Consider the following 26,448-nt stretch of genomic DNA (forward strand, 5'->3'; position numbering starts at 1 on the left):
CAAGGTGTTCACAAATGTTTTTATGAGAAAGAAATTTACCAAATTGGCTGATAACTAATGGACAGGGACGCGAGGGCTTTCTTTAAATGAATCAGCAGCCAGTTAACTGTTTTAACCAGACAATAAACATATATTAAAAACAAAATGCTGCAGATGTTGGAAATCTGAAACAGAAATCACTGGAGAGACTCAGCAGGTTTGGCAGCATCTGTGGAGAGAAAGCAGAGTTTTTAAAGAAGCAGTTATACAGACACATGACCAGGCAGGGAAGGGTGCATGGACTATGACCAGACAGATTAGTTCAGAATGGCAGCATGATCATTGTAGTGATGGTGGATCAAATGGCCTGTTCCTGTGCTGTAATGTTCAATGTTCCACGTAATGTTTAGAGTGTAGTAATCCTTCTTCACCATAGTAAACACTAACTCTGCGTAACGTTCACCCTAAAAATAGTTTGGTTTCCTTTACTGGTGTAAACTTCATTCTCAACAATGGCTTGCACAGGGGCAACTTAAAAAATGAGAAAGAGAAAAAGGAACTGCATTTATCCTTTCACTGTCTCAGGATTCCCCAAATGGTTTACAGAGGAGAAAGGAAGTGTAGTCGCTGTTGTAACATAGGAATTGCACATAATTTGCACATAAGTACAGTCATAAAGGGTCGACAGCACTGAATAGGCTCTTCAAATCCCTCGAGTCTGTGCTGGTCAAAAACTATTACCTTCTAGTGACTGCAACAGGGTCAGCCAGGTTGACCTCACAGAATATGAGTTCCCTGATTTGGGTGGTTAACCTGGTCCAATCAGGGAGCCCTGGCTGACAGCTAAGGATGCGTGTCAGGGGTACTGGCCCCAGAATGCCCGACTCAGAGAATGGCAGTGTTATTGTCAAAGGCTACACATCTGTAAATAAAGAGTGATTGAAGGTGGGATGCCACCCTTTGAAGACTTATTTAAACCTAAGTATTCTAATCCCATTTTCCAGCCCACAGCCTTGTATATTTTAGCATCACATGTGAACACCTAAATATTTCTTAAATGTTATAAGAGTTCCAGATTTCCAACACCTCCAGATGAAAGAAAGGTTTTCAGCAAAATGTGTAATTATCCCCCCAAAGATATGTTATTAAATCTTTCACAATCATCCAAGGGGCAGATACAGTCCCCATATGAAATCACAACCCAAATATTCTTCGTTAGATTTTTCATGTTTCCTTTTTAAAATATTGCTTATTGCACAGGTCAGTGAAGGCAGTGCTACAAACATGGTGGCTGAATGAGTTGGTCAATAATTGGGAAATCCATCATTTAACTGCAGAGTCGGCAGTCCAGGAATCAGGAGAGCAGGCTGATCATTGCACAGAGCTGGTTTATCGATTACTGTGAGTCATCTTCAATCTCTTTCCCCGACAGAGAGAGGCAAACTCGACGGATAGACCGTGTGGCACCAGTTGAGAGATTACTCTGAGTCATGGCTGATAGATTTAAAAAAGAATACGCCATTTAAACTTTAATCATGTGTACAGGGTCTAACTAGATTAGATTCCCTACAATGTGGAAACAGGCCCTTCAGCCCAACAAGTCCACACTGACCCTCTGGACAGCAACCGACCCAGATCCATTTCCCTCTGACTAATGCACCTAACACTATGGACAATTTAACATGGCCAATTCACCTGACCTGCACATCTTTGTGACTGTGGGAGGAAACTGGAGCACACCCACACAGACACAGGGAGAATATGCAAACTCCACACAGACAGTCACCCTAGGCTGGAATTGAACCTGGGACCCTGGTGCTATGAGGCAGCAATGCAAGCCACTGTTGCCACCCCTAGCTGTGGGATCTTGGGTACTGCTGATTCAATCAAAGGTGCTTTCCTCAAAACCTCATTTACAGCATCACCGACACATTTTCGATTCTGCACAGTCCCCTTTCTTTCACATCTCTCTCCATAATCACATGGCATTGACATCATCATTATACATCCTGCTGTCCCTTTCCACTGCAATAATCTGTCCAATTCAAACTATGGCTAACATCTGTGACACACAAGAACAGGCTGTGGTCATTTCCAGTAGGTCAGAGGCTGGGAATCCTGCAGTGAGTAATTCATCTCCTGACTCCTCAAAGCCTGTCCACCGTCTACAAGGCACAAGTCAGGAGTGTGATGGAATACTCCCATCTTGTCTGGATGGCTGCAGCTCCAACAACACACAAAAAACCTGACAACATCCAGGACAAAGCAGCCCGCTTGATTTGGCACCACATCCATCAACATATTAAAAAATCACTCCCTCCACCATTGACATTCAGTAGCAGCAGTGTGTACTATCTACAAGATGCCCTGCAGAAATTCACCAAAGATCCTCAGACAGCACCTTCCAAACCCACAACCACTCCCATCTGGAAAGACAAGGGCAGCAGATACATGGGAACACCACCCCCTGCGGGTTCCCCTCCAAGCCACTCACCATCCTGACTTGGAAATATATCGCCGTTACTTCACTGTCACTGGGTCAGAATCCTAGAATTCCCTCCCTGAGGGACATTGTGGGTCAACCCATAGCACATGGACAAGCTGTTCAAGAAGGCAGCTCACCCCCCCCTTCTCCAGAGTCATAATCACCAGCTGGATTCCTGGGCTGGCAGAAATGATGCATGGCGAGAGACTGGATCAGTGAGGACCATATTCGCTGGAGTTTAGTCAACAGTCAATTTTCTCAGTGGCAGCGATCACAGGTTTTGAAGACACTGTCAAAAGACAGGCAAGCTGCTGCAGTACCTCTTGTCAATGGTACGCACTGCTACTACTGTGTGTGGTTATGGAAGGAGGGAATGTTAAAATTGGTGGATGTGGTGCCAATCAAGTGGGCTGCTTTGTCCTGGATGATGTTAACCTTCTTGAGTGTTATTGGAGCTGCACACATCCAGGCATGTGGGGAATATTCCATCACACTCCTGACTTGTCAGGAATCAGCTGGTGAATTAAAGAGTCAGAGAGAGATACAGCATGGAAACAGACCCTTCAGTCCAACCCGTCCATGCCAACCAGATAGCCCAACCCAATCTAGCCCCATTTGCCAGCTCTTGGCCCATATCCCTCCAAACCCTTCTTATTCATATGCCCATCCAAATGCCTTTTAAGTGTTGTAATTGTACCAGCCTCCACCACTTCCTCTGGCAGCTCATTCCATACACACACCACCCTCTGTGTGAAAAACTTGCCTCTTAGGCCCCTTTTAAATCTTTCCCCTCTCACCTTAAACCTATGCCCTCTAGATTTGGACTCCCCTCCCCAGGGGAACAGACCTTGTCTATTTACCTTATTCACACCCCTTATGATTTTATAAACCTCGATAAGGTCACCCCTCAGCCTCCGATGCTCCAGGGAAAACAGCCCCAGCCTGTTCAGCCTCTCCACATAGCTCAACCTTCCAACCCTCCCAACATCCTTGTAAATCTTTTCTGAACCCTTTCAAGTTTCACAACATTCTTTCTATAGGAGAGAGACCAGAACTGCACGCAATATTCCAACAGTGGCCTAACCAATGTCCTGTACAGCCGCAACATGACCTCCCAACTCCTGTACTCAATACTCTGACCAATAAAGGCAAGCATACGAAACACCTTCTTCACTGTCCTATCTACCTGGGGCTCCACTTTCAAGGAGCTATGAACCTGCACTCCAAGGTCTCTTTGTTCAGCAACACTCCCCAGGGCCTTACAATTAAGTGTATAAGTCCTGCCCTGATTTATTTTTCCAACTGCCACTCCTCAGCCCATTGACCCATCTGATCAAAATCCTGTTGTACACTAACGTAACCTTCTTCACTGTCTACTATGCCTCCAATGTTGTTGTCATCTACAAACGTACTAAACATACCTCCTATGTTCACATCCAAATCATTTATATAAATGACAAAAGGCAGTGGACCCAGCACCGATCCTTGTGGCACTCCACTGGTCATAGGCCTCCAGTCTGAAAAACAACCCTCCACCACCATCCTCTGTCTTCTACCTTTGAGCCAGTTCTGTATCCAAATGGCTAGTTCTCCCTGTATACCATGAGATCTAACCTTGCTAACCATTTACTTGATGCAGAATACCCAGCCAGTGACCTGCTGAAGATAGTCATAGTCTGGCACGTGCAAAGCACAAATGATGCTTGCCACTTATCAGCCTAAGCACAGGTATTGTCCAGGTCATGCTGCATTGAATATGGACTGCTTCAGTATCTGAGGAGTCCCCTGAACTGTGCTGAACCTCGTACAATCAGTGACCATCCCCACGGCTGACCTTCTGATGAAGGGAAGGTCATTGATAAAGCAGCTGAAGAGGTTCAGGTCTAGGACACTGACTTCAGGAATTCCTGCAGTGATGTCCTGGAGCTCAGATGAGTGATCTTATGTAACCACAGCCATCTTCTTCTGTGCTGGGTGTAAGTCCAGCCAGTAAAGGATTTTCTCCCTGATTCCCAATTGACTCCAGTTTCACTGGGGCTCCTTAATGCTGGAGTCAAGAGTGTTGTGCAGGTCAGGCAGATTCTGTGGAGCAGACAAATCAACATTTTGGGCAAAAGCCCTTCATCAAGAATGAGGCTGTGAGCCTTGGGGGTGGAGAGATAAATGGGAGGGGGTGGGACTGGGGGCAAAGGTAGCTGAGAGTGCATCTGCAGTCCTCATTTTGCCTAGTTGATTTTAACTTTACTGTGAACCCTCTTCCAAGGATGCCTACCTTGAAGGAGTTCTCCTCCTTTCTCTACAAGGATCTCAGTGAGTCTCTCATTCACTGCAACCGCCAGGTCATCTCCACCTATCACACTCTCAGCTCCCTTACCCCAGCCCCACCCCCCCCCCCCCCCTCCCATTTATCTCTCCACCCCCGAGGCTCCCAGTCTCATTCCTAATGAAGGGCTTTTGCCCGAAACATCGATTCACCTTCTCCACGGATGCTGCCTGACTGGTTGTGCTTTTCCAGCACCACACTCTTGACTCTGATCTCCAGCATCTGCAGTCCTCATTTTCACCTCCTTAATGCTGTACTCCATCAAATGAGCCTCAATGTCAACAGCAGTAATCCTCACCTCGTTTTCAGTTCCTTTATCCACAATTGGACTAAGGCAGTTGCTGTGGCCCTGGTGGAACCCAAACTGAGGAAGTTGTTGCTCTTCAGGGTGTGAATGTCACTGGAAAGGCCAATATTTGTTGTCCATTCCTAATTGCCCTTGAACTGGGTGCCTTTGCTCGGGCCATTCCAGAGGGCAGTTAGGAATTAATCACATTGCTGTGGGTCTGGAGTCACATGTAGGCCAGACCAGGTAAGGGCGGCAGATTTCCCTCACTAAAGAACATTAGTGGGATTTTACCACAATCAACACTGGATTCAGGTCACGAGACAAATTTGTTGTGAATTTCAAGTTTATTAATTGAATTTGAACTCCACCAACAGCCATGTTGGAATCGCGCTCCTGTCCCCACAGCATTAACCTGGGTCTCTGGATCACTAATCCAATGACTGCATCACGATGCCAGTCTCCTCCAACTAAGTGCTGGGTTGGGATTTTGCTGTTTTTTTGTACCAAGGACACAGCTGGGCGGCACAGCCCACATTGGTGTTGTAACTGTACTGGAATATCTCAGCACGGTCTGGAGCACACATCTTTAGTCCCATTGCAGTCACAGTCCTTTGTCTTTGCAATGTCCTTCACTTTCTCTCCTGTGGAGGAGGAAGATAAGGAGGCTTGTTTTGGAGGCTGTTAGCTCCAAAAATATAACAATGAGTTGTTGGATGCTGTACTAGATTTGACAAAGATTTGAGAGGACGGACAAGCCAATGTTTGACCAATTCGCCTGGCTCCCTGGTGGGAACGGGACAGTTAGAATCTCGAAAACTATTGGTGGAAAGTCACTTTCACAGAAACACTCTCAACTTTAAGAGTCTCTGAATTCAAGCAATGAGCATTTTTAAACTGTGTTCCAGCTAGCTCTGCCCTAGTGGATAAGCACCAGGTGATCTGACTGCTTGTAGCTGGTGGACCCTCACACTGTGGGCTCCCCAACGCTCAGCTCTTCCAATCTAGAACAAGAGTTTCTGCTGAATGGGGAGGAAGTGAGGACTGCAGATGTTGGAGAAGTCAGTGTGACAAAGTGTGGTGCTGGAAAAGCAGAGCCGGTCAGGCAGCGTCTGAGGAGCAGGAGAGTCGACATTTCAGGCATAAGCCCTTCATGGTGAATGAGTTGGCCCCCAAAGGGTAATTAGTAAACATTGAAACTCATGGTGGGGGGCACTGGGTGTGACAGCTGGACATACTTTTAATGGATTTCTGTTGACTTTTTGATGCTATGTTACAGTGTCCCACCAGGCACTATCTGATTTGTTTATGTTTGTTTAAGAGTGGAAATACAACATGCAAACATTATTACCAGAAAAGTTGAGCCCATCCAAGAGCATCCCTTACCTGAGAAATCCAGTTTGTACTTGCTGTTATTCATGTAGAAGATCATGCCTCCTTGCTGGTTCTGTAGGTATTCCAATTCAATCTCCTTACTGCTCACCGAACATTCGGTGTCTGTTCCTCTCTGAGAGACACAGGGCAATGTCAGAAAGGCTGCAGTGTCAAGAGGCCTTTAAGGCGTCATTTTTGTGTTGTCAACATTGTGCAAGACCATCTCAGTCTGCTTCACACCTGGTCTGCTGGCCTATCAATTCATGGTAGTGCCAGGCAATATCAAAACATCTGGTGTAGTCTGGTGAGATGGACCTGGAGGATGGTAGGGGCTACCTCTCCCATTACTCTTTCATGGTGACAATTTGTTGCCCATCCCTAACTGCCCTTGAACCAAGTGGCTTACTCAGCCATTTCAGAGGGTAGTTAAGACTAACCATATTTGTGTGGGTCTGGAGTCACATGTAGGCCAGACTGGGAAAGGATGGCAGACTTGCCTCATTGACAGACATTATTGGATTAGATAGGTTTTTGCAACGATTGACAATGGTTTCATGATCAGCACTAATGAAACCAATGTTAAATTCCATTAACAAAATTTAATTAAATTTGAATTCATATCCCCAGGGCATGAGCCTGGCTCACTGGTTAACTTATCCACCATCTTACTGATCATTGATCAGTCTGGTGCCAAAAGACAAGGAGAATGTTCAAACCTTATACATTGTGGCTGGATTGAGATGAGGGAGACTGAAAGCTCAGAAACAGTGGGCCTTTGTCAGCTTCCAAGTAAAGAGGATGACAAATAATTCTCAGAGTGTAAGAATTACCTGGTTTGAAGCAAGCAGTCACGTGTATCAGGAAAATGTTGGCACATTAGGCTGAAGATCAGCCCTTGCCCTGGGGTTGGTCTAGGGGAGGGATGTGGGGCTGGAGGAGGTGAGGACTGAGCCTCCAGCCAAGGAGCTGCAGACTATCAGAGTTTCCCGTTGCCTAAACAGTGCAGCATGGTGGCTCAGTGGTTAGCACTGCTCCCTCACAGCACCAGGGACCCGGGTTCGATTCCAACCTCAGGCGACTGGCTGTGTGGAGTTTGCACATTCTCCCTGTGTCTGTGTGGGGTTTCCTCTGGGTGTTCCAGTTTACTCTCACATTCTAAAGGTGTGCAGGTTAGGGTGGATTGGCCGTGCTAAATTTCCAGCAATGTGCAGGCTAGGTGGATTAATCATGGGAAATGCAGGGTTACAGGGATTAGAGTAGGGAAGTGGATCTGGGTGGGATGCTCTTCAGAGGATTGGTTTGGGCTTGATGGGCCGAATGACCTACTTAGAGACTATAGGGATTCTATGAACCTGTACATCACAAGCTGTGAGTGGTATATTGTGTTCTATTCGTACCAGTTGAGGGCTGGCTAGGATGAGGCCTTTGTATTTGCATGCTAGGTGTGGGTGTAATCACTGGTGTATAATGGTTCGGCTTGTATTGATCACAGTTTCCACAAAACAGTTCCTTACCCGCATCTTGTAATCGAACCAGTTTCCATGGTTTCCTGAAAACTGCCAAATGTATTGCTTGCGCTGCCCTGAGATGTTCAAATCATCCATTGAATCTGAAAGACTAAGCATCACATGCCCAAACAAAAATGCAGGCTTTCATTCCATTGCCTGGGCCTTAACCCCTACTCACACACAGAGACCAAAACAAAACTCCACTTGAGAACTAACCAACAAGAGCCCAGTGGCAGGGGCCAGTTCACTCAGTTGGCTGGATGGGATGCTTTGTAACACAGAGTAATGTTAACAGCACTGTCACAGGGGACGTACTGAGGGAGTGTCACACTGTCAGAGGGTCAATGCTGATGGAATGCAGCACTGTTGGAGGGTCAGTACTGAGGGGGTGCCACACCATTAGAGGGTCAGTGCTGAGGGTGTGTTGCACTGTCAGAGGGTCAGTACTGAAGGAGTGCCTCACTGTCGGAGGGTCAGTGCTGAGGGAGTGCTGCTCTGTAGGAGGGTCAGTGCTGTGGGAGTGCCGCACTGTCGGAGGGTCAGTACTGAGGGAGTGCCGCACGTTTGGAGTGACAGTGCTGAGGGAGTGCCACTGTCAGAGGGTCAGTATTGAGGGAGTGCTGCACTGTCGGAGGGTCTGTACTGAGGAAGTGCCTCACTGTCGGAGGGTCAGGGCTGAGGGAGTGCTGCTCTGTAGGAGGGTCAGTACTGAGGGAGTGCCACACTGTCGGAGGGACGGTACTGAGGGAGTGCCACACTGTCGGAGAGTCAGTGCTGAGGGAGTGCCACACGTCGGAGAGTCAGTGCTGAGGGAGTGCCACACTGTCAGAGGGTCAGTGCTGAGGCAGTGCCGCACTGTCAGAGGGTCAGTGCTGAGGGAGTGCCTCACTGTCAGAGGGTCAGTGCTGAGGGAGTGTCGCACTGTCGGAGAGTCAGTGCTGAGGGAGTGCCACACTGTCAGAGAGTCAGTGCTGAGGGAGTGTCGCACTGTCGGAGAGTCAGTGCTGAGGGAGTGCCGCACTGTCGGAGAGTCAGTGCTGAGGAAGTGCCGCACTGTCGGAGAGTCAGTGCTGTGGGAGTGTCACACTGTCAGAGAGTCAGTGCTGAGGGAGTGTCGCACTGTCGGAGAGTCAGTGCTGAGGGAGTGCCTCACTGTCGGAGGGTCAGTGCTGAGGGAGTGTCGCACTGTCGGAGAGTCAGTGCTGAGGGAGTGCCGCACTGTCGGAGAGTCAGTGCTGAGGGAGCGCCGCACTGTCGGAGGGTCAGTGCTGATGGAGTGCCACACTGTTGGAGAGTCAGTGCTGAGGCAGTGCCACACTGTCGGCGGGACAGTACTGAGGGAATGCCGCACTATTGGAGAGTCAGTGCTGAGGGAGTGCCAAACTGTCGGAGAGTCAGTGCTGAGGGAGTGCCACACTGTCAGAGGGTCAGTGCTGAGGGAGTGCCGCACTGTCAGAGGGTCAGTGCTGAGGGAGTGCCTCACTGTCAGAGGGTCAGTGCTGAGGGTGTGCAGCACTGTCGGAGTGTCAGGGCTGAGGGAGTGCCTCACTGTCAGAGGGTCAGTGCTGAGGGAGTGTCGCACTGTCAGAGGGTCAGTGCTGAGGGAGTGCCTCACTGTCGGAGGGTCAGTGCTGAGGGAGTGTCGCACTGTCGGAGAGTCAGTGCTGAGGGAGTGCCGCACTGTCGGAGAGTCAGTGCTGAGGGAGTGCCGCACTGTCGGAGGGTCAGTGCTGATGGAGTGCCACACTGTTGGAGAGTCAGTGCTGAGGCAGTGCCACACTGTCGGAGAGTCAGTGCTGAGGGAGAGCCTCACTGTCAAAGGGTCAGTGCTGATGGAGTGTCGCACTGTCGGAGAGCCAGTGCTGAGGGAGTGCCGCACTGTCAGAGAGTCAGTGCTGAGGGAGTGCCACACTGTCGGAGGGACAGGGCTGAGGGAGTGCCGCACTGTCGGAGGGTCAGTGCTGATGGAGTGCCACACTGTTGGAGAGTCAGTGCTGAGGCAGTGCCACACTGTCGGTGGGACGGTACTGAGGGAATGCCGCACTATTGGAGAGTCAGTGCTGAGGGAGTGCCAAACTGTCGGAGAGTCAGTGCTGAGGGAGTGCCACACTGTCAGAGGGTCAGTGCTGAGGGAGTGCCGCACTGTCAGAGGGTCAGTGCTGAGGGAGTGCCTCACTGTCAAAGGGTCAGTGCTGAAGGTGTGCAGCACTGCCGGAGGGTGAGGGCTGAGGGAGTGCCTCACTGTCAGAGGGTCAGTGCTGAGGGAGTGTCGCACTGTCGGAGAATCAGTGCTGAGGGAGTGCCACACTGTCGGAGAGTCCGTGCTGAGGGAGTGCCACACTGTCGGAGAGTCAGTGCTGAGGGAGTGTCACACTGTCGGAGGGTCAGTGCTGAGGGAGTGCCGCACTGTCCGAGAGTCAGTGCTGATGGAGTGCCACACTGTCGGAGGGTCAGTGCTGAGGGAGTGTCGCACTGTCGGAGAATCAGTGCTGAGGGAGTGCCACACTGTCGGAGAGTCCGTGCTGAGGGAGTGCCACACTGTCGGAGAGTCAGTGCTGAGGCAGTGCCACACTGTCAGCGGGACGGTACTGAGGGAATGCCGCACTGTTGGAGAGTCAGTGCTGAGAGAGTGCCAAACTGTCGGAGGGTCAGTGCTGAGAGAGTGCCAAACTGTCGGAGAGTCAGTGTTGAGGGAGTGCCGCACTGTCGGAGAGTCAGTGCTGAGGGAGTGCCACACTGTCGGAGAGTCAGTGCTGAGGGAGTGCCACACTGTCAGAGAGTCAGTGCTGAGGGAGTGCCACACTGTCGGAGAGTCAGTGCTGAGGGAGTGCCACACTGTTGGAGAGTCATTGCTGAGGGAGTGCTTCACTGTCGGAGAGTCAGTGCTGAGGGAGTGCCACACTGTCGGAGAGTCATTGCTGAGGGAGTGCTTCACTGTCGGAGAGTCAGTGCTGAGGGAGTGCCTCACTGTCGGAGAGTCAGTGCTGATGGAGAGCCGCACTGTCGGAGAGTCAGTGCTGATGGAGAGCCGCACTGTCGGAGAGTCAGTGCTGATGGAGAGCCGCACTGTCGGAGAGTCAGTGCTGAGGGAGTGCCACACTGTCGGAGAGTCAGTGCTGAGGTAGTGCCACACTTTCGGAGACGCTGATTCTGGTGGATTAAACAGAGGCCCATTCTGCTCTTTCAGGTGGATGGAAAGCTCCCAAAGCTGCTGTTGCATGGAGATTCGCCCCAGGGTCAATAACGATAACAGAAAATAACAACAGACCATCTCAGCATCAGCACATTGCTGGTTGTGGGATTTTGCTGTGTTAGATTGGCTGCTGGGTTCCAACAGTGGCAGCATTTCACTCGTACCTTTGGGACGGCTGAAGACATTGGAATTTCTATGTAGATTTTGGTGCCATACTGCTCACCTACTATTAGCTCCCCTTGTCTTTTGCAACTTTGGTCTCCGTTTCAGTCTCCTTTTACTTCCCGTGACCAAGCTGACCTGGATCATTTCTACAACAAGAGAATTCCCAGGAGACAGGTAGAGAAAGCTGATTAAATACATCTGGCAGACTGATACTAAAAATGAATCAAACAAGTGACAGTATGTTGGGGAGATGATGTGTTATTATCACTGGACTATTGATGTGGAGACCCAGGTAATTCTGGGCTCCCAGGTTCACATCTTGCCATGGCAGCTGGTGAAGGTTAACTTGAATTAAAACCATTATCTATTGTGGGAAAAATCCCCATTTGGTCTATTACCATCCTTCACAGAAAGAAACCTGTCATCGTTACCTGGTCTGGCCTACATGTGACTCCAGACCCACAGTGACGTGGTGGAAACTTAACTGTCCTCTGGGAGCTTGTCATGTTTCCATGGCAGCATTGGTTATCACTGGTTCAGTTCCCAGTCGATGATGTGTCCTGTGGAACATTCTGGTAACTGAACATTCCAGTTTCTGAGATACCGGAAAAGGTGAATTTTACTAAATATGATTCAAAACCAAAAATTTGAAGGGCTACAGGAAAAGAATGGAAGAATGGGACTAATTGGATTTAAAAAAAAATCATTTTTATTCATTCACAGGATGAGGGTGTCACTGGCTAGGCCAGCATTTATTGTCCATCCCCAATTGTGCAGAGGGCAGTTAACAGTTAACCACATTGCTGTGGGGCTGGAGTCATGTATAGGCCAGGCTAGATGAGGACGATAAATTTCCTTCCCAAAAGGACATTAGTGAACCAGATGGGTTTCTCCCAACATGCAGCAGGCCACATGATACCAGAGTTGATTTTTTAAAAAACATTCCAGATTTTTACTGAATTCAAATTTCAAACTCCACCTACCATGGTGGGATTTGAACCCTTTCCCAAGATCATTAGCCTGCGTTTCTGGATTGTTAGAGCCAGTGATATCACCACTACATCACTGCCTCCTCAAATGGATTGCTTTTACAAAAAGAGTTAGGGCAGGAAAGATGGACCAAGTGGCCTCCAGCCACCTTGTAAGATTACGATGGTATTCCACTCGGCTACCATTTCTCAATAAAATGTGATTGACCTGCACTTAAACCATTCTCCATTGACATTTACTCTCCCTGTTTCCACCAATCATGCCAGTGAGCCTGAAGTATCTGCAACCATTATCAAATAACATTTGGAAATCCAACATGAATTTCTCCATGAGTTTGAAGTGCATTATTGATACTAATTTCTATCCATCAAGCTGACTTTTAAAAGGTATGGCATAAACTCACCACGGAATATAATCTTGTAAAGTCTTTGATTCGATGTAATCTGGATGGAGTTTTGCAAATTCTGTTGATATTGACATTCAATGTCAGCGCTTTTGTTGTTCTGTTAATAAACAGTCATTAAGTACAAAAAGTTATTAGCTCTGATACACCACTAAAGCAAGTGCAGAAGAACATGACAAGCAAGAAGAGGCCATTCAGCCCCTTGATCCTGTTCTGGCATAGAATTATGGCTGACTTGTAGTTGAACACCATTTATCCATTTTTTTTATATTCCTTGATACCCTCAGCGAAAACAAGACAATCGATCCAGCCTTGAAAGATCCAACCAACTCCAATAAATCAAGTTATTTTGGGTGGGGACAAAATTCCAGATTTCCACAACATGGGATGGCTCAGTGGTTAGCACTGCTGCCTTACAGCACCAGGCACCTGGGTTCGATTCTACACTCTGGCAACTGTCTGTGTGGAGTTTGCACATTCTCCCAGTGTCTGCATGGGTTTCCTCTAGATGCCCCGGTTTCCTCCCACAGTCCAAGGATGTGCAGGTCAGGGTGGATTGGCCATGGTAAATTGCCCATTGTGTCCAGGGCTGCGTTAGTTGGGTGGGTTAGTCATGGGAAACGCAGGGTTCCAGGGATGGGGTACGATACTGTTCAGAGGGGCATTGCGGACTGGATGGGTGGAATGACCTGTTTCCACACAGTAGTGAACTCTATGAATCCTTTCTGTGAGTAAATGGTCCTCAATTCTCCCCCAAAATAGTCTGGCTGTAACTTTCTGTTTCCATTGAGCCAGAGTTGGATAGAGCGAATGTAAGGATTGGGAGGGAATTATAGGGTGACATCTCCTGACTGTTCAGCTGGGATGATGTAGAGAGGACTAGTGTCAGCAGACACGGCTGGCAGCGTTTTCAAACGTAGGCTCTGGAGGAATTAATGCATGGTGCCAGCTTTTGACTCAATTCGTCACATCTCAGAGTCAGAGGTTGGGAGCTCAAGACTCAGTCCAGTACAAAGTCTAGGCTAATACACACAGTTAGGCTGCATGGTGTGCTGTATTGCATGAAGTTCAAGCTTATAGTACCCTGTCAGGTGGCAATAAAACATCCCACAGCACTTGAAGAGCAAGCCAATGCTCTAAATTAAATGTTTCCCTCCGAAAAGATGATCTGGTCCCTTACATATTGCTCTCTGTGGGACTTTGCTCCGTGCAAATTATTTGCAACAATTCTCACACTAAAACAGTAGTAAAACCGGACATCCTGACAACATGGAAGGCACTATATAATTGCAACAAAAGCAGAGGTTGCTGGAAAAGCTCAGCAGGTCTGGCAGCACCTGCGCAGAGAAATCAGAGTTAATGTTTCGGATCTGGTGACCCTTCCTCAGAACTGAGCTCTTCCAGCAATTTCTGTTTTTGTTTCTGATTTACAGCATCTGCAATTCTTTTGAATTAATTCTATAATTGAGAGTTAGTCATTTAAATAACAATGAGATCTTTGAAGCAAACTTGTGGAGGAATGGGTGACAATTGGTAGTAGTGCAGAGAGGACTTGATGTGGGATAGGATGCAGCCAATGGGGACTTGGAAAATGGAGATAGTATTGGACATCAAAAGGAAGTCACTGAAGCTAAGACCACAGCCAGGACCTGATGCTGGGCAGGACAGAAACCTGTTCTCTTACCTTGTCTGAAAACAGCTTCCAATTGTGCTTACAATGGTAATACCACAACCACTCATCCTTCACTGGGGAATTCTCCAGAGTCTTACGTCGAACTTTGAGATCTTTTCCATGCACTCTCATTTTATTAAAATCAATTGAGATCATGCTGAAAAACAAGGAACATTGTTTTCTAAAAAAGTGTTTCTAATCAAGAACCCTTACAGCAATATTATTTCTATCAACCTGTTCAGAGATGTTACTACATGCCTCTGGAGCAGGTGGGACTTGAACCTGGGCCTCTTTGCTCAGAGGTAGGGGTACTACCACTGTACTACAAGACAGTATAAATCCTCTATGTACATCGATTGTAAATGCCACACAGTACATTGGCTAATTACCATCATGGGCAAAATGTTTCACATGGCACTTACCCATTGACCCCATCCCCCAACTTCCAGCCTCTGTATTTGATGGAAAGGTCCCAACACCTGTTGAGGCCCTTATGTAGGGAAATAATGTGGACTTTAGTTCTTCCCCCCCAATCCCCCATTCCCTCCACACCGCCAAACCCCATCCCATCCAATCCCCATCCTACAAACCCCCAATCCCCTTCACCCACTCTCCCAATCCCCATTCCACCAAACCCCCATTCCCTCCATTCCCATTCCCAACTCCCCCAATCCCTATTCCCCAATCCCTGTTCCCCCGACAGCCCCAATGTCTCCCCCAAAATCCCCCACCCCACCACAATCCCTCCCCCTCAATCCTCCCATCCCACTGCAATTCTTCCCCAATCCCCTGACCCACCCTGAACCCACCCCCCAATCTCCCAACCCACCCCAAACCATTCCCCCAATCCCCCGTCCCACCCCGAACCATTCACCCAATTCCCCGATCCCTCCCTCCAATCCCCTGTCCCACCCCGATCCCTCCCCCAATCCCCCCATCTCCTTCCCCAATCCCCAATCCCCCAAATCTCCCAATCCCTCTCTTTCCCAATCCCCATTCCTCTCCCCCAATCACCATCCCTCTCTCCCAATCCCCATCCCTCTCCCAATCCCCATCCCCCTCCCAATCCCCCTCCCCCTCCCAATCCCCCATCCCTCTCCCCCAATCCCCATTGCCCCAATTCCTCACCCACCCCCAAGTTTCACTCAGCAGTGGGTGAGAAATGTAAAAATGAAACCTCACTAAAACCGCATGCAGACGTCTCAAGGGAGCGGAAAGATTCTCTTTCCAAGAAGAGTCTCTCTCTCTCTCTCTCTCCCTCTCCCTCCCCATGGACTCCCTCCCACCATCATTCACCCAGGTTGTTAAGTTTATTCTTGATTGAGATAGACAAAGTTTTAATCAGTATGGGCATGAAGGGGAAAAGGCAGGAGAGTGGAGTTGAGGATGATCAGACCACGACCTGATTCATGGTGGAGCAGAAATGGCCTACTTTGGTTCCTACATCTTATAGTTAAAGCTGGTGCCTTACAGCTTGCTGACCAGGTTCAGCGGGAGCAGGTTCAGAGGAGAAAAGAGGTGTCCTCTTTAATTAAATAAAGGTCATGTGCCACATATGGATTTGTGTGTAATCACAGAATGACCCAGCACAGGGGCAGAGCCGTACAGTCAGTGCCAAACCCACTCTTTCCCCATTGCCCTATAACTGCTTCCTTTGTGTTTTAGACAATCTCCTTCCAAAGCTGATTCAGACAATCAGTCCAGTCACTGCAACCCACATAAAAAAATATTTCCTTGTATTATCTCAAGCTTTTTGTTGTATTCTATCAACATTTCCTTCACTGCTTCTTTACATCTCTTATTGATCCATCAATTACTTTGTAAATCATTTTACTTCATTTGATTCTAATTGCTCAAATATTGATCATGCAAAGTGGAGAGAAACGAGAGGACTTCTGCCTGGGACAGTCCCCATTAACTCATCAGATTTTCACCTATTTCTTGTAGTAACCTGGATGCTCCTGAATAACTGATCAATTATTGCTCACCAATCATTTTACCAGTTCATAGTTTGGCCCAGTTGATTACAGTTAGCTCCTCCCTTATTGCTTTAAGGTTAATCTTTATGTGAGTTTGTCATTCACACTCTCCTTCTCAAACCCAGTATCGAGTTTTATATTATGGCACTGTACTAGTATTATTAGATGGTTGCCTGATTCAGGATTGTTTACAGTCATTTATGGGACTGCAGAATGCCATTTGGTCCATCAAGACCATGCTGACTCCCCAACAGTCTCAGGTGACTGTTTGTGTGGTGTTTGCACATTCTCCCCGTGTCTGTGTGGGTTTCCTTCGGGTGCTCCAATTTCCTCCCATAATCCAAAGATGTGCAAGTTAGGTTACCCTGAACACTATGTACAATTTAGGTAAAAACAATGACTGCAGATGCTGGAAACCAGAGTCTAGATTAGAGTGGTGCTGGAAAAGCACAGCAGGTCAGGCAGCATCCAAGGAGCAGGAAAATTGACGTTTCAGGCAAAAGCCCTTCATCAGGAATATCCGAAACGTCGATTTTGCTGCTCATTGGATGCTGTCTGACCTGCTGTGCTTTTCTAGCACCACTCTAATCGAGGCTCTGGTTTCCAGCATCTGCAGTCATTGTTTTTACCTAAATTGTACATAGTGTTCAGGAATGTGTAGGTTAGGTTCATTAATCAGGGGTAAATGTGGAGTAGTAGGGCAGCGGAATGGGACTGGGTGGATTATTCTTCGGAGGTTTAGTATGGACTTGTTTGCCCGAATGGCCTGTTTCCACACTGTAGGGATTATATGGTGAATCCTTGGAAATCTCAGCAGCTCACCCGCATTTTGTGTGATAAAGTTTCATGCCTTTTGTCCCAGGCATCGAGTACTGAGCCTCGATCACATGGTCATGTTTGATATCATTCCATCCTTTGCTATCCCGAATCTGCCATTGGTAATGTTTCTCAGTTAGCTGTCTTCTGCCTCCTGTAGATTTGGAAGGTAACACTTTAGAGAGGACAAAGAATCACTAAAGCACTTCAGCATTCCGCAATTGTCAGAGCGAGAGACAGAGAGACGGACAGAGAGAGAGACTCAAAACAGACAGGTAGAGATACAGGCAGACAGAGAGAGGGAGACAGGTAGAGAGACAGGCAGAAAGAGAGACAGGCTGACAGAGAGAGAGAGAGAGAGACAGGCAGAGAGACACAGAGACAAGATGATTCTCCTTTCCCAAGTAGAAGCTTTTATAAATGTAGTTGTGTCAGCTTCAAACCCCTCTTGAGATATGTCCAAATATAAACAAATAAAACGAGGATAAATGGTAAGTTAAAGACAAGGATAATGAAAATTACCAGATGAGTGCCTGCTACCCCAAAGCCCATGCTTAGGAAAAACAGAAATGTCTATTCTTGCATAATACAAGCTGACATCAAGCTGGGAGTGGTCAAGAGGGCGATGTCTGTTGTGTTATCGAAACCAGACGTCCCAATGCCTATTGACTGGAATCAAGCGGGTGATTGACAAAGTGTAAACTACCGGCCTCTAGAAATAGGCTACATCTACAAATGGGCTGGGCTTTGGTGATGCGGTGGTAGTGACTCCACCTCAGAGCCAGGAGGCCCAGGTCCAAGTCCCACCTGCCCTTGGGTATGTAATTATATCTCTGAACTGGTCAATTAGAAAATATCGATGTCGAAAAGAGCTCAGCATCAGGGGACAGTGCTCTCTAGGTAGCTGTCTCCTTCAGTTGGAAGATGGATCAAGGGGCGTAGGAGCCAGAGAAACCTTCCTTAATACTTCTATTCTTTTAATAATTAATTCACGGGATGTGGGTGTCACTTGCTCGACCAGTATTTATTGACCGTCCCTAGCTGCCCTTAGAGAAGGTAGTGGTGAGCTGTCTTCTTGAACAACTGCAGTCCATTCAGTTTCGGTGCACACATTCTTCTCAATGTTTGATACAACTGAGTGGTTTGCCGGGCCATTTCAGAGGGCTGTTAAGTGTCAACCACATTGCTGTGGGTCTGGAGTCACATGTAGGCCAGATCAGGGAAGGATAGCAGATTTCCCTGCCGGATTAGTGAACCAAAGAGGTTTTATAAAAATCAACAATGGTTACATGGTTATCATAAGATTTTTAACTAACCATTTTTGAAAAAACATCAAAATTCAAATTCCACTATCTGCTATGGTGGGATTCAGACGCAGGTTCCCAGGACATTAACCTGGGTCTCTGCCCCACACCATCACCTACCCTAGAGCGCAGGACAATACCTTCACAACATTAATGAAATCAATGACTCCATTCTCAACTGCCTGTTTGTCCTCTGGTCTCAGTGAGCCATCCTCAATGAGCACAGGTTGTGTCTAATTAGCCAATGTACCGTATCTAAACTGCTGTGCGTTAACACTCTATTGGAAAATTCCTTACGTATGGTCAACTGGCGATGATAGATAACTGTGGGTCCCAAATCCCAAAATCTTACAATGGATTTGCCTATTACTGGCTCTCAGCTTCTCCCACTTCAATACTCACAAACAATAAGAAATGATATATCATCAACAACTTATTCCCCAAAGACCCTTTACTGATTCATCCAAGGTGCTTTGTAGGGGCATTATAAAGCAAAAGAGGCTGAGGCTGTGCCAGATCAGAGAATATTAATTCTAATGATCAAAAGATCAGTCGGAGATGTAGGTGTTAAGGAGAGATTAAAGGAAAGAAGTGAGAGAGTAAGTCTTTGCACAGTTCAGAGGCTGGCAAACAGGAAGTTGTAACAACCAAGGGTGGAAAAACTAAAATTGAGAAAGCATAAGATGCTGGAATTAAAGAACTGTAGATACCTTGGAGGACTGTTCAAGCACTGGCTGGGCAAGTCCAGCAATGATGGAGGGATTCATATTGGAATGCTCAAAGAGTTCAGGATTTGGGAGTGCGGAGATTTGAGAGGGCTGGAGGCAGTTACAGAGATTGGGACCGGTGTTGCCATGGAACGATTTGAAATCACGCTGATAGTTGTAAAAGAAAACGTCACTGTGGATACTTTCAATCACACAGTCCACCTGATAAACAGACTCACTTGTTGGTGTGTCTTCATCAGATGACGAGGAGGATTCAGAGTCAGATCTCATCCTATGGCTCAATCTGCAATTTTTCCCGAATTTGCAATTCCCATCGAAGTGATATTTGCAAACATGCAGATACATACAGTTCCTGTTCTTGCAATAGCCTTTGTTGTAATATTTGCACGGCTAAAAGACAAACAAAGTATTGAAGTTAAAACACTTCTGCTGAAGATTCCAACTTGGTTTGTCATGAATCCCAGCACAGACAGCTGAGACACATGGAGACATACAGATACTGGTAACAAAACAGGGGAGAATGGTGAGGTTTAGTAATTGGGATGTTCAGGGTTTCAGGCATGAAGACAGACTGAGAAACGGTGGAATCACTGACAGCCATTCAGCCCATCGCATTTCTTTGAGCAAGGATGTCTAGTTTTAAAAATTCACTCATGAGGTGTGGGTGTCGCTGGCTAGACCAGCATTTATTACTGACTCCTAGTTGCCCTTGAGAAGATGGTGGTGAGCTATCTTCCTGAACGACTGCAGTAGGTACACTCAGGGATGTGAGGGAAGAATTCCAGGCTTTTGATCCAGCAACAGTGAAGGAATGTATTTCCAAGTTAGGATGGTGAGTGGCTAGGAGGGGAACTTGCAGGGGGTGGTGTTCCCATGTATCTGCTGCTCTTTGCCCTTCTCGACAGAAGAGGTCATGACTTTGGAAATTGCTGTCTATGAATCTTTAGTAAGTTACTGCAGTCCATCTTGTAGATAGTACACTGCTGCTACTGAGCTTTGGTGGTGCAGGGAGTCTTTGAATAAAATATCCAATTAATCACAATTCCCAACTCCTTTTCCCCCCATAACCGTGTAAATCTATTCTTTTTAAGTACATGCCACACAAACTTGGACACATTCCTTTATGACCCCCCCCCCCCCCCCCCAGGGGGAGGAGAAACCTCTGGAACTCCTCAGAACCGAGTGTGCACCTTCTCAATGGGGCCTGCAGTGACTGAAGAAGACAGCTCACCATCACCTACTTCAGGACAACTAGTGGTTCACCAATAAATGTCGACCAAGCAGTGATATCCAAGAATTGATAAACAACAACATAAAAATGCAACTATTTTATTGAAGAAGATTCTAGACGGCACTTGTGTTTAAGGTTAAGAAGGGAGATACTGGGATGCTCCTCAGTCAAGCAGGAATTGGCTGAAGGCCCTGACTCAATCATGTCTTTTTCACTTTCCAAATTCCATTTGGACTGATTACATAGCAACAGCCTTTCAGAGATAGGGCCATGATCCTACGGTGTTGATTCCTCAGTGTATAACATTGCCAACTTAGAGTCAATTAGAACGGGAAGTGAAGAGAACAATGATATGAGTGAGACTACTTACATGTGATTAACATACCACTGCATATACTCCAAATATATTTACAGAACAGGCCATTTGGCACAACTGGTCATAAGGTTCCCCATCCACCCACCAGTTGTTCCCTCTGTGGAACCTTCTGTTACTTTCTCCCTGATGGGGTTATCCAGCTTCCCCTTAAACATACTGCAATAATTCACCTTGAGGATTCCCTCTGCATGTTCACTGCTCCGAGTATTCTCCTGAATTCCAACTTGGATTTCTTGTCTCTTTCTTCACAGCCACAGGCTCAAGTTCCTGAAATTAAGAAACCTCAAAGGTTTGTCCCTGGGAAGGGATAGTGTTGTACAGGAATTGGCCTCAATGTAGTTGGGCTAATAGTGGAAGGATGATTTCATTACAACTTGTTGCTCAGCTCTTCCTGCATGGACCTGGATAGGGAGGGACTGAGTCAACTTAGAAACATTGAAAATAGAAACAGGAGTAGGCCATTCAGCCCTTGACACCTGCTCCACCATTCCATATGATCATGGCTGATCATCCAAGTCAGCACCTGGTTCCCATTTTCTCCACATACTCTTTGATCCCTTTCACCCCAAGAAATATCTCTAACTCCTTCTTGAAAATATTCAATGTTTTGACCTCAACCACTTTCTGTGGCAGAGAATCCCAGAGACTCCCCATTTATGGGTAAAGGTATTTCACCCCATCTCAGTCTGAAATGGCCTACCCAGTATCTTCAGACCGTTAGCCCTGGTTCTGCACTCCCCAGTCATCAGAAACTTCCTTCCTGTGTTTACTCTGTCTAGTTCTGTTAGGATTGTATAGGTTTCTATGAGATGCCCCTCATTCTTGTAGATCCCGGTAAATTGGTCCAAACCAATCCAGTCTCTCCTCATACATCAGTCCTGCCATCCCAGGGATTAGTCCGGTAAACCTTTGTTGCTCTCCCTTCATCACTAGAACATCCGTTCTCAGATAAGGGGGCTAAAGGTGCACACAGTACACCAGGTGTGGTCTCACCAAGGCCCTGTACAACTGCAGCAAGATATTCCCGCTCCTGTACTCGAATCCTCTCGTTACGAAGCCAACATATCTTTGACCTTCTTCATCTCCTGCTGCACCATAGCGTTTATTACCTCCATGGCGTTTATTATCTCCATGGCGTTTATTACCTCCATGGCGTTTATTATGTCCATGGTGTTTATTATCTCCGTGGCGTTTATTATCTCCATGGCGTTTATTATCTCCGTGGTGTTTATTACCTCCAAGGCATTTATTACCTCCATGGCGTTTATTATCTCTGTGGCGTTTATTGTTCAGGTTCACAGCTGGCCAATGCTACTTCAGTCACTTTTTTAAGGGCTGATGATACAAATGATTAACTCAGAGACAATGGGGAGAAAAATATAGTTCACATGATCTGAAATATCAATTATGAGCATCTTAAAGTTTGGTTAATTTTTTTTGTACTCTGCTTATGGCAGCACGGTGGCTCAGTGGTTAGCACTGCTGCCTTACAGCGCCAGGGACCTGGGTTTGATTCCTGCCTCTGGCCACTGTCTGTGTGGAGTTTGCACATTCCCCTGTGTCTGTGTGGGTTTCCTCCGGGTGCTCCAGTTTCCTCCCACAATCCAAAGATGTGCAGGTCAGGTGAATTGGCCATGCTAAATTGCCCATAGTGTTAGGTGCATCATTCAGGGGGAATGGGTCTGGGTGGGTTACTCTTCAGCGGGTCGGTGTAGATTGTTGGGCCAAAGGGCCTGTTTCCACACTGGTTGGTATCTAATCTTAACCAAGTTCTCCACTGTGATATTCATGTTTCTGTATATACACAGCATGTAGCCATTGTGAACTTGATCACTTTTTTAACACATTAGGAGCTTACCACGGTCTGTGTTCCCCCTGCCAGACACTGCTCAGATCTTTCAGCGTCAAATTCTTCACCAGATAGACTGGCTGCATCACTTCCACTCAGCTGTTCATCACTGTCATTGCTGAATGACGAATCGTCTTGAATGAAGGAAGAAAGAGAGATTTGTATTTATGTCTCACCTTTTATGTCTGCGGAATGCCTTAAATTTCTTTGGTTACAATTCAAAGGCCCTTTTTTTGGATCGAATGTGTGGACAAAATGATAACTGCCAACTTACACACAGTAAACTCCCACCATTGATAATTAGCTGATTCCTGAAGAAGGGCTTATGCCCGAAACGTCGATTCTCCTGTTCCCTGGATGCTGCCTGACCTGCTGCGCTGTTCCAGCAACACATTTTCAGCAGCAATTAGCTGATCACCTCAATTATTTATCTCAGCTGGGGGACAGATTGACCAGGGTGCTGTGGTCATGGGAGATTCACAACCTGACGGGGTAGACAAGACAAAGACGAAAGAACAATCCAGCACAGGGACAGGCCCTTTGGCCCTCCAAGCCTGCACCAACATACCTTGTCCTTCCGTATTAAAACTGTCTTCCCTTACTGGATCAGTATCCCTCTATTCCCTTCCTATTTGTGTGTTCATCCAGGTGCTTCATGAATGTTGCTGTTGTGTCTGCTTCCACCAACTCCTCTGGCAGCGTGTTCCAGGCCCTCACCACCCTTTGTGTGAAATACGTCTCTTGCACATCTTTTTTAAACTAGCCCTAACCCCCTGCACCTTAAACCTGTGTCCCCTACTAATGGACTCCTCCACCCTGGGGAAAACGCCTCACACTTTCCACTCTATGCATACCATTCAGAATCTTATAAACTTTTATCAGGCGACCCTGAGTGTTCTGACCGATGGCAGTGTAATGTTACGCTGGGTGAGTAATCCAGAGGCCAGCTGGGTACTCTGGGAACACCACAACAGCTGATGGAACTTAAGTTCAACTAATAATGGCTGAACTGAAAGCAAGAACAAAACCCTATCGGGTTCACTCATGTCTTTCAGGGAAGGAAAACTGCCACCTTTTAGCTGGTCTGGCCTACATGTGACTCCAGACCCACAGCTAACTGGTTCATTCCTGACTGCCCACTGGGCAGTTGGGGATGGGCAATAAATACTGGACTAGTCAGTGACAACCGCGTCCCAGGAAAGAATATAAAGAGGCAAGGCCAAAGGAATGATGCTGCATTAACAAAGCTCCTCATCATACCCCGAGATTCATATGTTTAACACACTGACAGCCTCAGGAGTCCACCTGCCACCACCAATCAGACAGTGAGCTGCCTGGAGGATGGTATGGACCAGAGGATGGTACGGACCGGAAGATGGCACGGACTGGAGGATGGTATGGGCCAGAGGATGGTACGGGCTGGAGGATGGTATGGGCTGGAGGATGATACAGACTGGAGGATGGTACGGGCCAGAGGATGGTATGGGCTGGAGGATGGTATGGGCTGGAGGATGGTATGGGCTGGAGGATGATACAGACTGGAGGATGGTACGGGCCGGAGGATGATACAGACTGGAGGATGGTACGGGCCGGAGGATGGTACGGGCCGGAGGATGGTATGGGCCAGAGGATGGTATGGGCTGGAGGATGGTATGGGCTGGAGGATGGTATGGGCTGGAGGATGGTATGGGCTGGAGGATGGTACGGGCCAGAGGATGGTATGGGCTGGAGGATGGTATGGGCTGGAGGATGGTACGGGCTGGAGGATGGTACGGGCTGGAGGATGGTATGGGCTGGAGGATGATACAGACTGGAGGATGGTATGGGCCGGAGGATGGTACGGGCTGGAGGATGGTACGGGCTGGAGGATGGTACGGGCTGGAGGATGGTATAGGCTGGAGTATGATACAGACTGGAGGATGGTACGGGCTGGAGGATGGTACGGGCTGGAGGATGGTACGGGCTGGAGGATGGTACGGGCCAGAGGATGGTACGGGCCGGAGGATGGTACGGGCCAGAGGATGGTACGGGCTGGGGGATGGTACGGGCCGGAGGATGGTACGGGCTGGAGGATGGTACGGGCTGGAGGATGGTACGGGCTGGAGGATGGTACGGGCTGGAGGATGGTACGGGCTGGAGGATGGTATGGGCTGGAGGATGATACAGACTGGAGGATGGTACGGGCCAGAGGATGGTATGGGCTGGAGGATGGTATGGGCTGGAGGATGGTATGGGCTGGAGGATGATACAGACTGGAGGATGGTACGGGCCGGAGGATGATACAGACTGGAGGATGGTACGGGCCGGAGGATGGTACGGGCCGGAGGATGGTATGGGCCAGAGGATGGTATGGGCTGGAGGATGGTATGGGCTGGAGGATGGTATGGGCTGGAGGATGGTATGGGCTGGAGGATGGTACGGGCCAGAGGATGGTATGGGCTGGAGGATGGTATGGGCTGGAGGATGGTACGGGCTGGAGGATGGTACGGGCTGGAGGATGGTATGGGCTGGAGGATGATACAGACTGGAGGATGGTATGGGCCGGAGGATGGTACGGGCTGGAGGATGGTACGGGCTGGAGGATGGTACGGGCTGGAGGATGGTATAGGCTGGAGTATGATACAGACTGGAGGATGGTACGGGCTGGAGGATGGTACGGGCTGGAGGATGGTACGGGCTGGAGGATGGTACGGGCCAGAGGATGGTACGGGCCGGAGGATGGTACGGGCCAGAGGATGGTACGGGCTGGGGGATGGTACGGGCCGGAGGATGGTACGGGCTGGAGGATGGTACGGGCTGGAGGATGGTACGGGCTGGAGGATGGTACGGGCTGGAGGATGGTACGGGCCGGAGGATGGTACGGGCCGGAGGATGGTACGGGCTGGAGGATTTTTTCAGATCACTCTTGCATATCACTTTAAACCATCTCGTTCTTGTTTCCTTTTAGGAATGGAAACTGCTTGTCCCTAGCTCCACTCTCCAGCCCTGTAACCATTCACTCAGCCATCACAACCGAGGTCCCCATCCCTGTAACCATTCTCGTAGAATCGGACGAGGTGGGGTGTGTGTGATTGGGAGTGGAGATGAAGAGAGATGCTTTTATGAGGAGGACACGCACCAGTCTGGACCGGTTGGGCCGAATGGCCTCACTGCGTTGCTAAATATAATGTAAAAAGGATTGAAAATAGGCAGCGAGAGAGAGAGAGAGAAACAGGAATACTCCAAGAGGGCGCTCAGGGAAGCGGCTGAGTTTATAACCAGGTGAAGTTACTGCCGGGAATCTTGTCCCTGACATTGGCTCCAAGTCTGCAGTTTCCTATCAGTTTCGTTTCTCTTTCTGGATGTCGGAAACTGCAAAGAGAGACGAGAGGCCGCTGTCTAGCTGGGTGCTGAAGTTTGAATGGGTTGGGGAGGGTTTCTGTCCCCAGGGTCAGTTCACTCCGTTGTACCTGGGATAGGGACTGTCACCCCCCACCCCCCCCAACCACCCACAACCCCGCAATGCCAACTCCAATCCCCCCTCCACTCGGATCAAGAACAACTCCCCCCCCCCCCCCACTCCTTTACCCACTCTGTCATCGATCCAATTGACTGGGGAAGGGGGGAACGGACACCCCCCCCACCCCTCAACCCGAAATGAACACAGGGGTTAATTCCATTCCCAGTATTGCCCAGCACTCACCCTCAGATGATTCCACATTGCATGCCATTGCTGAGTCTGAGTCTCTGACCAGGACTGATTCCCCTCCCAAGCGAGCTTACCCAGTCACTTTCAGTTTCTCCTCAG

At 48.2% G+C, this 26,448-nt stretch overlaps 1 protein-coding gene across 1 annotated transcript; it reads right to left on the reverse strand.

Annotated features, from left to right (window-relative positions):
• On the reverse strand, nt 1-26,448 carry LOC122559347 (uncharacterized). Its single transcript, XM_043708758.2, has 10 exons — nt 26,344-26,448; nt 22,671-22,795; nt 19,424-19,595; nt 17,180-17,327; nt 14,391-14,535; nt 12,707-12,806; nt 11,372-11,459; nt 7,962-8,064; nt 6,460-6,580; nt 1-1,473 (listed from the first exon to the last, which is right to left on the reverse strand). Exons 1-10 carry the CDS (start codon nt 26,369-26,371, stop codon nt 1,376-1,378), a joined length of 1,128 nt encoding a protein of 375 aa, XP_043564693.1. The 5' UTR covers nt 26,372-26,448; the 3' UTR covers nt 1-1,375.

The sequence above is a fragment of the Chiloscyllium plagiosum genome, unplaced genomic scaffold (genome assembly GCF_037043375.1).
Source record: "Chiloscyllium plagiosum isolate Xiang-an unplaced genomic scaffold, Cpla_swu_hap1 HiC_scaffold_19, whole genome shotgun sequence".
NCBI lineage: Eukaryota > Metazoa > Chordata > Chondrichthyes > Orectolobiformes > Hemiscylliidae > Chiloscyllium > Chiloscyllium plagiosum.

Bases quoted from the DNA above. Each gene is read 5' to 3' on its own strand.
- LOC122559347 (XM_043708758.2), bottom strand. From the start codon at position 26,371: ATGGCATGCAATGTGGAATCATCTGAGG. The intron at 19,596-22,670 runs GTAAGCTCCTAA...TTTGTCTTTTAG, and splicing joins CAGGGGGAACACAGACCGTG to CCGTGCAAATATTACAACAA. The intron at 17,328-19,423 runs GTGAGTCTGTTT...CCAAATCTACAG, and splicing joins TGATGAAGACACACCAACAA to GAGGCAGAAGACAGCTAACT.